Source organism: Mus caroli, chromosome 11 (genome assembly GCF_900094665.2).
Source record: "Mus caroli chromosome 11, CAROLI_EIJ_v1.1, whole genome shotgun sequence".
Classification (NCBI taxonomy): domain Eukaryota; kingdom Metazoa; phylum Chordata; class Mammalia; order Rodentia; family Muridae; genus Mus; species Mus caroli.
Window position 1 is genome coordinate 64,176,589 of NC_034580.1, and position 11,094 is coordinate 64,187,682.

Consider the following 11,094-nt stretch of genomic DNA (forward strand, 5'->3'; position numbering starts at 1 on the left):
AATCTTTAAAAAAAAAAAATCAAATGACAGAATTCTGAATTCTTTTGATGTTCTTTATGATTTAAGAGTCGATTTGTGTGCACATATCTTGTAGGAAGTTGCCTGGCTCGTCTACCCTGCACAGAGTAACTAACCTCCACCTCCAGCTCCTGGAAAGCCCTAACCTGACCGCAGTACAGACACCATCCTGCTGTTCCAGACCAGCAGTTGCCATCCTGACACTATTGATCCCTCCCACTGTTGTAGATTTACTCGAAGCCCACGCGCAGTTAGTCAACATCCCACAACGTATTTACAAAGGCTGTGACAGAGGTAACCCACTCTGTCAATCTCTGGAAGGACTCCTGGGCCCACAAAGACGACAGGGCCCTAGGAGCCTCTCCCACCCTATGCAATCTCCCAAGCTTCACACAGATCTAAACAGGACATGGAGCAGGGGAGAGACAGAACAACACTGTAGGCAAGCAGAGTCCTACTGCATGGGATCAGGTGCAGGAACATGGGAATAAAGAGTCTGAGACAGAGAGGAATGGCCGCAGAAAGACCAGGGTGAGGCCTACCTCCCGCAGCTTTTCCTGGGCTTCAGCTAGGGCTGCTTGCTTCTCCTGAAGCTGGGCCATGGCGGCGTTCATTCGGATCCGCTTGGGCTCTACCACTCGATACAGACGCCCGTACAACTGTGGGAAGACAGACAGGCATTGGGTACTCCCATCAACCACCAGCCCACTCACCCGCCAACATACACACACACTCCAGCTCCCCCAGGCCCACCCTCTCCCTTCCCTTCTACCATCACCTACCTCCATGGCCCGCACCCACATGCAGAGGGACTTAGCAGCCAGGGAGACTCTGCCAATGATATCAGGCTGGAAGTCGGGCTGGGCGCAGTAGGCCCCGATCTTCTTCAACACCTTATCTGAGATGTTGTCTTTATCAAAGTTGATCAGTGACTTGATGAAGTTCTGCTCCCCTGTGGACATTTTGAGGCCTCAGCCAGACGGCCGGATCCTGGTCTCCTCGCTCAGCTTTACCACATCTCCTCATCGCTTCTCAGTTCCCAAGGCCAAGACATTTGACCCCTTATAATCTCGCTCCTTCCTCTGGTGTCCTCTCAGCCCCCAGGGCCTCCTCAGTCTCCCCAGCCTGGTCTCCTGGTCCCCTGACAAACTCAGTTACATCACCCACCATAGCATTCTTTCTACGCGCTTTGTTTGCACTTTCTTAGGGGCCAAAACTGCCTTTGGGGGGTGGGGGGTGGGAGAGGGTGCGGGGGTGGGGGAATGCTACATTCTGCTGTGGGAACCCAGAGCAGACAAAGCCACAAAATAAAGATAGAGTCCAGAGGCTTGAGAGATGGCTCAGCCTGTAAAGTGCTTACAACACAAGCACCAAGACATGAGTTCAATCTCGAACACTTAAATAAAGCCAGGCACGGTCCCAAGCACCTAGAATCCCAGCATTGGGGGAGGCAGACAGGAGAATCTCGGGAGTGCTCTGGTCAGTCACCCTAGGTGATCAATGAACCCCAGATCTCAGCCAAATTCCCTGTCTCACACAACACATGCATGCATACACACACACACACACACACACACACACACACACACACACACACACACGCAAGCACGCATACACATACAGGCTCACCCCCTACAATGCGCGTACCTGCGTGTACACACAGAGAGAGAAAGGGCAAGGGAGCGAGACAGAGCCAGCCATAGAGAAACCGAGACAGAGAGAAGAGTCATTTCTCATTTTCTGCTCTTGTCCCCACGGGGGGACGAAGGCATTCTGGCTCTTGCCATGCATTCTAATGGCTTCAGATCAATGTTCTTTTGATTGTGGTGCGAGGAGCCAAGCCGGCTACTGCTCTGTCCTCCTAAAGAATTCTAATGCATATTTAGGTCTTCACTCCCTCCTAAGCCCTGTGCTCCCGAGGGCCTCTGCAGCACTTCCCTGAAGGTCTGATGCCCTACATTTGATCAATAAATGCCGGACAAGTGGAAGTCTTTTCTCACAATGCCCTCAGCTTACCTAACTGCCGCTTTGCTTCTGCCCACGTGGGCTCATTGCCTCGAAGAATCATGACCGCCTGCATTACAATTTCCACCTGCGCAGGGGGTCGTCCGTAGGACTTGATCTCACCTATGTCCTTCTTGTTCAGAGACTCTAGGGCCTGAGCAAAGGGACTCAGAGAACTCAGACAGCCACAGCCCAATGGAGGTGTTACCTTCCCCCACCCCCAACTTCCCCAGAGACTCCCGGGGTCAAAGAAGGCTGGTCCCATCCCCATTCCTGGCACCATCTAGTGCCAGCCTCTGGTACCCGCATGGCTTCTTCAAGGGCGGGCAATGCCTCCTCTAGATCCTTCTGGGCATTGTCGGCCAGCGCCTGGCACTTGACCTCCTCAATAGCGATCTTCTCACTATTGGCAGTGACGGCCTAGAGAAGAGAAAGGGTTCCGTCTGTGTCCTGAGCAGAGGTGGGAGCCATAGGGCTGGTGAGAAGGAAGACCGGGAAACCAAGGATGCTGGGCAGGAAGGCTCTTCCGGGGTGGGGGAGGGGGGGCGGAGGAGCCGGGGCCCCGGGGTAGCACAGGACCTTCTGCTGCTCATCTGCTTCCCGCTTCTGCTGCACAATGATGACCAGGTATTCTTCACACTGCTTCTGGAACTCGGCCACTTTTTTCTTGGCGTCCTCCAGCTCCAAGGACATCACTTCCACTTTCTCCCTAGTTTCGTCAATCTTGAACAATCCAGTTCGAAGCTTATTGGCTTGGTCCAGCAGCTCCTGCCGCTTTTCTCCCAGAAGCCTGCAGAGGAGCTTGGGGTAAGTTGTCTGTGGGGGGACTCTGAGGTAGGAGTCTTCCTTTCCCCGACGACATCCCGGTTCCTCTCTCTCTTCCTGTGCTCACTTTCCGCCCTCTCATACAGATACTTGGGCTGGTCAGGTCTTTTTCCAACAAATTCCTCATAGGTCTTATTACTCTGATTTATTCTCTATACCATGCTTGAAATCAGCTTGTTAAATAGCATCTTGACACACTGCTTCCTCTACCTGGGGTCCTTTCACCGCCCACAGGTGCAGCAGGTGGCTGGACCATAATGGTTCAGAAAACATGAACCCACCCAAGGGGGCAAGTGAGCCCCCCTTTTGCCTCTCTCCATACAGGAATTAATGGGGCCACAGACTTGTTACATTTCTGTTGTTTAAAAAGAATCTAGAAATCTGGATTTCTTTTTAAAAAAAGAAAGGTATGGGTATTTCCTGGACTAAGGGGTTTATCAAAACGTTTGGCAAATAGAAAAGAACAGAATATTGGTATGTCCAGGAAGACAGGGCTGGTATATTACTCTAAAATAGTGCTTAGCACATGGTAAGTGCTTAAAATTATATGATAAATGGATGAATTGATGTTGATTATCATTCTTACAAATTGATTATTGATTTATGTGTTTATTTAGAGGCAGGGTTTCTCTGTGTAGCCCTGGTTGTTTTTGAAATCCATCTGTAGACCATGCTGGCCTTGCACTCAGATCTGCCTGTCTCTGCCTCCAGAGTTCTGGGATTAAAGGTGTGTGACACCACTGCCTGGCACAAATTGCTTTTTCCTCCCAACATTGATTAAAATACCCAATCCTGGTAGATGTAGGGGGTCATGCGTGTGACCCCAGCACTACCGAGGCTGAGGCAGAAGGATTGCTATGAATTTGAGGCTGGCATCAGCTACATAGTGGGTTCAAAGCCATGCTGGGCTATATATGCAAAACACTGTCTCAAGAGAAGTCAAGTAAGAGAAAACGTCCATTATCAGCCATGGGCAGTGTGCGCCATAGCTCGGCTAAGCTGAGGAGTGGACAGATACACAGGAAAAACCGCCTGGGCTTTGGTCCCCGAGTCAGAACTGGGACTGAAACCTTAACCTGTAGGATCTGAGTCCAGCTCCGAGTACACAGGTAGGATTAAGCTAAATTCTAGGACATACAGTCATTTTGGGGGGTAACTGCTTTGTTTGTGGGGGAAATCTGCCCACACATTTGGTGTTCAAACTGAAATACTGGGTTAGATATGAAAGTAGAAAAGCACACTTCAAATTTTCTGTTTTGTTTTTTGTTTGTTTGTTTAATCTGCTTTGCTTGCCTATACAGTTTTGTTTTAGTTGTATTTTGCTTTGAGGTTAAGGTTTCATATAGTCTAAGCTGGCCTTAGATGGCGTTGAACTAGAGTCCCCTGTGGGCCTTGAACTTGTGATCTTCCTACTTCTGCCTTCCCAGTGCTGAGATTACACCATAGGCCGCCACTGTGAGGTTTATGCTGTGGTAGGAACACAAGGCTAGCATGCTGTGTGTGCTAAGGCTAGCCCTGTTTGCTTGTGTGGTTTTACTTTGATTGATTGATTGATTGACTGACTGATTTTGAGACAGGGTCTCACCATGTAGCAATGTCTGGCCTCAAACTCACTTTGTAGACCAGACTGGCCTTGGACTCTCAGGGATCTCCCTGCCTCTGTCTCCTGAGAGCTGGGAACAAGGGCATGAGCCACCATTCCCAGCCCTTGTGCATTTTTGAGATAGGGTCCTGATATGTAGCCAGGCTGTCCTTGAATTCATAATCCTCCCATGTCAGGTTTCCTAGTGTGGGTAATCTATAGGCATGTGTCATCTCATTTACCCATTTCACAGGAATGGCCAGTCGAAGGGACATTAGAGGGAGAGAGTAGAGGATTACAAAGGTTATAATAAACTCCATGTAAACTGTGGTCTGAAAACCACAGGACATGTCCAGGACATACGGACAGACAGGGTATAGGCGGTGTTATAGCTTGGGGGACAGACAAGACCAGGGAGGGACTCTGGGAAAGGCCTTCTCAACAGGAGTGAGTTCCTCCTCTAATTCACTGCGGGGAATAACCAAGACCCTCGGTGCCCCTCCACCCCCCACAGTGCCCACAGCCTCCAGCCTGTCCCCTGGGCCAGATCCTGGATATTTTCCAGGCCATCACTTCACCAATCAGCATCTTCGAAAGACACCAACACCCCAGCCCTCCGGGTCTCTAGGCTTTCGTACTTTTTATATCCAGACACGAGCTCCAGGTAGTTTGTGGGTGTGACATAGTTGTATCTCCGCAGTTCCAACAGCATCTTCTGGGAATACTGAGCCACTGACCAGTGCATGGTGACAAAGATTTGGGCCACTTTCCTGTGAATCTGAAGCCAATAATACAGAATGGGAGGTCAGGGTGTAGAGCAGCAATGAGGGGGAGTGTGGCTGTGTCAGAGGAAAGACTCACATTCTCCTGTGTCCCCAAGTCCACTCCTATAATGTACTTCTCAGCCACCTCTAGCAAGGCCTCTCGGGGCCACTCTGAGAACCAGTTGATGGTTGTACAGTTTACTAAGGCTGGGTACTGGCGAATCCAATTCCTAGGAGGAAGTCAAGGAGAGTTAAGTCTACTCACAATGCCCTTAGCTTTCTAACAACACATGCTCCATCTGCTTTGCGGTGACCCAAGGACCCTGTCCTCTTCCTATCAGCTCCTCCCTCCAGATTTACCTCTTCAGAGATAGAGAGCTCAGCATAACACTGAGAAATGGTCTCAGATCCAAAAGGTCCAGATTCACATTTTTCTAGATGTTGATCTTAGCAAGGAGAATCTAACATTCTCAAACCCCAGCTTCCTCATCTCCAGCAGGAGACTGACAGTCTATGCTAAGGTTGTTAGGAATTCAGTGAGGTGACCCAAGAAGACTGCCCGACCGCACCCGACTGTGGTAAGTAAAATATACTATACACCGTAAATATAAACATAAGCAAAACGGCAACCCACGTTGCCTCTCCATCTGCTCTGCCCGCGTCCTATTAAGACAGGGCATCACATATACAGATACTATACACATTCACCCTGGCCACTCTCGTGCTTGCTATGTAGCCGGAACTGGTCTCAGATTTGCACCAGTCCTCGCGCTTTGGCTGCCTGTGTCCTGAGGTCATAGGTGTGCACTGCCACACTAGGCCTCTTCCTTCCGGTTTCCGTTGTCCTGAAATATCTAGTCATACCGAGAATGGGTAAAAAAAAATTTTTTTTTTGGTGTACACATACTGTTAATTCTATTCATCTTATTAAAAAAGAGAAAAGGAGCCGGGCATAGTGGTGCACGCCTTTAATCCCAGCACTCGGGGAGGCAGAGACAGGCAGATTTCTGAGTTCGAGGCCAGCCTGGTCTACAAAGTGAGTTCTAGGACAGCCAAGGCTACACAGAGAAACCTTGTCTCGAAAAACCAAAAAAAAAGAAAAAAAAGAGAGAGAGAAAAGGAAACTTGTCATATGCTACAATATGGATGAACCTCAAGGACATCACAGAGTGAAGGAAGTGCGTCACAAAAGGACAAACACCGCACAGTTCATGCACAAGGCCATCAAAGGCCATCAGAGACAGATGGAAAGCAGGAAGGTCGTTTCTGGAAGCTGGGGGAGGGGAGTTGTTCTTTACTGGGAAAAGACTTTGAGTCTGGGAAGATGAAAAGGCTCGGGTGGGCTGTTCCAGAACAATGTGGGTAACGCCCCTAAACTGTGGAGGGAGTCACATGGGACGCACTAACTTCCAAAGAACACAGAAAGCCAAAAGCCGAGGGGGGAGCCTGTGGGGAGCCGGTCAACTGAGGAAGCATCACCTGAAGGGGTCTCCCACGGGACTTAGACAGAGCACAATGTGCAGGTTGTTCCGCACGCGCTCGATGAGGTATGCGAAGAGGCTGTCCGAGGATTCTGGTATCTGTTCTGCCCGGGCCTGGTCTATGATGTGGTTCTGGATCTGTTCGAAAACCACACTGTATCAGAGGACTGAAGGTCTCACCGCAGTATCAGCCGGAAAGCAGGTTAGGCTGGCAGACTGCAGTGGGATTTAAAGCAACCCCGCCCGCCCAGTGAGGCCGCTCAGGGGATGACTGATGAGAAACAGGCCTTCAGCCTCACAGGGACTGATCTGGGAGGTTGGGGATGCTACAGAAACAGATGTGGAATCTGTGGGATGCTGGTGGCTTGTTAGGAAAACCAAAGAACCAACTCTGAACTGAAGGAACGGCACCTCTTCAAATTCGTCAGACTTGTAGAGATTGGGGACTTCGCCCGAGCTAAGGATGTTGTTGATGTCTTCCAGGAAGGATTCGTCAGCTATCTGGGTGTCGACGAAAAGGAAAGACGTGGTCTGGAGTTCTACCCCTGCCTGTCGATACAAGCGCTTGATATCTGGCCAAACAAGTGAAGGGCGGAGGAAAAGACTTACTTGAGCCTCCCCATCCTGAGCCTCTCAGTTGGAGGACCCTCCCACAGCCATAAGCACTCCCAGCACACAGAGGCCAGGGCCAGTAACTCAAGCAGCTTATCTATCACCCTGAAACCTCTGCGACGGTCAGGAACCCAGCCTTACCGTCTCGGAACTCCTGTTTGCGGTAGTGCTTGGTGACCTCGATCTGGAACGTGTTATACTCGCAGATGGAAGACGCCAAGCGGGCCAGACTCTGCCTCCCGCTGCCCCCGATCCCCACCAGCAGCATGTTGCCTCGGGGCTGTCCGATCACACGCACGATCCGAGTGACTGGGGAGCGGGGTGAGGATAACGCACTGGGTGAATAAATCCAAGCAATTTCTAGGCCCCGGGCTAGGGATCAAAACCTCTGAGGCTGAATTAGAAAAGTCAAGAAGTAAGAGTGGAGGGGGTGGTGCCTAAGGCTCTGTTGGCAGCTCAGCACTAAACCTGCACCTTGCACATTTAACTCTCTCTCGTGGATAGGTGTGGTACAAAAGGCCTGCAATCTCAGGGAGAGGCAGAGGTTTAAGACCGGTTTGCTCTAACCAGCGATATGCATGCGGGCCAGGGCTACACAGCAAGACCCTGTCTCAAAACCAAAATGAATAAATAAATAAGCCACACTGGTTGGACCTGAAAGGAAAACAATGTCTAGAACTTGATTTGGGAGTGGCCTTCGAGGGGAAACCAAGGCTGGAAAATAGAAGGGCAGGGTGGCAGCGAGTGCTCACTGTGTTCAATGGCCTCTCGGAAGAGCACCAGCTGCATTGGCACAACCGAAGGAGACAGATTGTACTCATTCAGGGCTGTCTCCATGGCTGTCTTCAATACTGTCAGGTCTACCAGGTCTTCATAGACCTTGGGCTCCTTCAGGAAGTCCCCTAGGCCACAGGAGAAGGGCATCAGCATCCCCAGTGCTTGGTCCTCCACAGAGATCTCTTAGGGCCATTAGCCCCATGCCCTGACCTTTAACCCCAACCCCCTAAGGCCCAAATACACCCCAGCTCCTGTCTCACCAAAGATGGGAGGGCGTTTGTTGGGACAGAGATGATGAAACGTGAGGTCAAAGAAGGTACCGAGTTTGTCACTTAAGATGCCCATAAAGGCTTCCATGTCTGCTGTATCGACCAGTCTGTCAGAGAAGACTCTGTTGGGAAATAGTTGGAATGGATCTCAGGCTGGGGAAGTGAAGTCAAGCCAGAGGTGAAGTCTGGAGTTGGGACAAGGCTGGGGGTGGGGGTGGGGGGCAGTCTGGCCAGGACACCCAGACATGTCACCTGAAACACTCATGAATCCAGAGTCTTGTGATGCTGGCTTTGGTATCATGAAAGTCCTTGTTGGCTCTAAGCATGCCCTGGAAGACCTGGAAAGTTGAAGCAATCATTGAAATAGAGGGAGGAAAGAGATTCTTTGCAGAAGGTCGAAGGCAAGAGCAGAATGTGTGGCATTTCAGGACTGAGCGACTTTAGGCATGTGCTTTGCTGTGGAATCCTATTTTGTTTTTTGTTTTGTTTTGTTTTTGGAGACAGGGTTTCTCTGTGTAGCCCTGGCTGTCCTGGAACTCACTCTGTAGACCAGGCTAGCCTCGAACTCAGAAATCTGCCTGCCTCTGCCTCCCGAGTGCTGGGATTAAAGGCATGTGCCACCACTGCTCCGTGAATCCTATTTTCTTAAAGATTAAAAAGATTATGTATAAATGGGAATTAAAAATTAAAAAAAAGATTATGTATGTGTGTGTATGTTATGTGTATTATGAACATATGTTTTTGTGTGTGTTATGTGTACATATGAACATGTGTGTGTGTGTGTGTGTGTGTGTGTGTGTGTATGTGGGTGACATATGTGCAGATGCCAACAAGGGCCAGAAAAGGCATTGAATTCCCAAAAGCTGAAGTTCCCAGAGGTTATGAGTCCCTCAGTATGGGTGCAGTAGAGCAAATTCAGGCCTCTACAGAGCAGAAGCACCCAAGCATGGTGGTACACGCCTTAATCCCAGCACCCAGGAGCAGGAGCAAGTGTATCACTGTGCTGTGTGTTTGGGGCTAGCCTGGTCTACATGGAGAGTTTCAGGACAGTCAGAGCTATACAGCGAGATTCTGTCTCAAACACAAACAAAACCAAACAACAACAAAAACTGCAAACAGAGCCGGGCGTGGTGGTGCACGCCTTTAGTCCCAGCACTCGGGAGGCAGAGGCAGGTGGATTTCTGAGTTCGAGGCCAGCCTGGTCTTCAAAGTGAGCTCCAGGACAGCCAAGGCTACACAGAGAAACCCTGTATCGAAAAACCAAAAAACAAAACAAAACAAAACAAAACAAAACAAAACAAAAACCTGCAAACAAACAGAAGACCAGAAAGCAATGGCTGACTGACCCCCCCACATCTCCCCAGCCCCCTGCTATGGAATTCCTCCTCCTCCTCCTCCTCCTCTTCCTCCTCCTCCCTCTTCTCCTTCTCCCCCTCCTCCTCTTCCTCCTCCTCCTCCCCCTCTTCTCCTTCTTCTCCTCCCCCTCCTTCTTCATCCTTTTCCTCTTCTTCCTCCTTCTTTTTATTTTTTAGATCTGTTTTATTCGTAGGGATGTTTTGCCTGCAGGTGTGTCTGTGCACAGCATGCATGCCCAGTGCCTGAGGAAGTACTGAGCCTCCCCATAGGTCCTGGGAATCAAACCCTGGTCCTTTACAAGAACAAATGCCCTTAACCACTGAGCCAGCTCTCCAGCCACTCTTCTTCCTTTTTAAAAGATCTCTTTTTATTTTATAAGTATGAGTCTTACATGTATGTCTGTGTATTACATGTGTGCAGTGGGAGAACTGGAGTTAGATACAGTTGTGAGTCGCACATAGGCGCTGGCAGCAGAACCCAGATCCAGTGTAAGTGTAGCCAGTGCTGTTAACCGCTGAGCCCTTTCTCTAGCCCTGCGATGGAGCACCTAAGGCTTATTTTAAGAAGGAAATGCTGAGGAGGATGAGCAGGTCAAAGCAGGGGCTCAGGCCAGCGCTTACCTTGGAGATGTCCCGGAGGTTGAAGAGGTAATGGATCTTTGCCGGGGTGGGCAGGAAGCGCTGCACCACCGTATTGTAAACGTCCAGGGTGGCCTCTGTTACCACATTCCCAATGGGCTTCACCTCTTCTTCAAAGTCCTGGAGCTTCTGGTTGATCATGGTGCCAAATATGCGGATGATCTGGGATTCCTAGAGAGAGGCCTTAAACTCAAAGGGTAGCCAGGGCCAGGACCAGTGTGAGGCAAATGCAGAGCTCCCCTCAGGAGCACAAGTGAAGAGGCAGTAAGTAAATAAATAAACCACTAGTTAGGAGACAGCATGCTATTATATAATCCTTAAAAATGAAAAAGTTATGCAGCCTATCTGCAATAAACACTAACATCCTAAATAAAAATGGGCTGGTACCGCCGGTGCCTTCACTTGTCTCAGGCTTCACTATGGCTCTGTAATGCACCGTACTGACCCTATACATAACATTTGGGTATCTCCTTCATCAAGAACTTTTTACATTTATTTATTTATTTGTTTGTTTGTTTGTTTTCCGAGACAGGGTTTCTCCATGTAGCCCTGACTGTCCTGGAACTCACTCTGTAGACCAGGCTGGCCTCAGATTCATAGAGATAGACCTGCCTCTGCCTCCCCAGTGCTGGGATTAAAGGCGTGCGCCACCGTGCCCGGCCTCACTTTATTTATTTTTTTTATTTTTTATTTTTTGGTTTTTCGAGACAGGGTTTCTCTGTGTAGCCCTGGCTGTCCTGGCACTCACTTTGTAGACCAGGCTGGCCT

At 49.7% G+C, this 11,094-nt stretch overlaps 1 protein-coding gene across 1 annotated transcript in view; it reads right to left on the minus strand.

Moving 5' to 3' along the window:
- Positions 1-11,094, minus strand: part of Dnah2 (dynein axonemal heavy chain 2) — a 130,752-nt gene that overhangs the window by 25,701 nt on the left and 93,957 nt on the right. The window contains exons 52-65 of the mRNA XM_021176049.2: positions 10,309-10,497; positions 8,585-8,670; positions 8,324-8,454; positions 8,039-8,188; positions 7,428-7,595; positions 7,086-7,246; positions 6,673-6,812; positions 5,291-5,423; positions 5,068-5,207; positions 2,602-2,812; positions 2,326-2,442; positions 2,035-2,176; positions 801-970; positions 561-677 (exon numbers count right to left, since the gene is read on the minus strand). Of these exons, the coding sequence (XP_021031708.1) occupies positions 561-677; positions 801-970; positions 2,035-2,176; positions 2,326-2,442; positions 2,602-2,812; positions 5,068-5,207; positions 5,291-5,423; positions 6,673-6,812; positions 7,086-7,246; positions 7,428-7,595; positions 8,039-8,188; positions 8,324-8,454; positions 8,585-8,670; positions 10,309-10,497 (2,055 nt within the window). The remainder of the gene's footprint in view (positions 1-560; positions 678-800; positions 971-2,034; positions 2,177-2,325; positions 2,443-2,601; positions 2,813-5,067; positions 5,208-5,290; positions 5,424-6,672; positions 6,813-7,085; positions 7,247-7,427; positions 7,596-8,038; positions 8,189-8,323; positions 8,455-8,584; positions 8,671-10,308; positions 10,498-11,094) is intronic.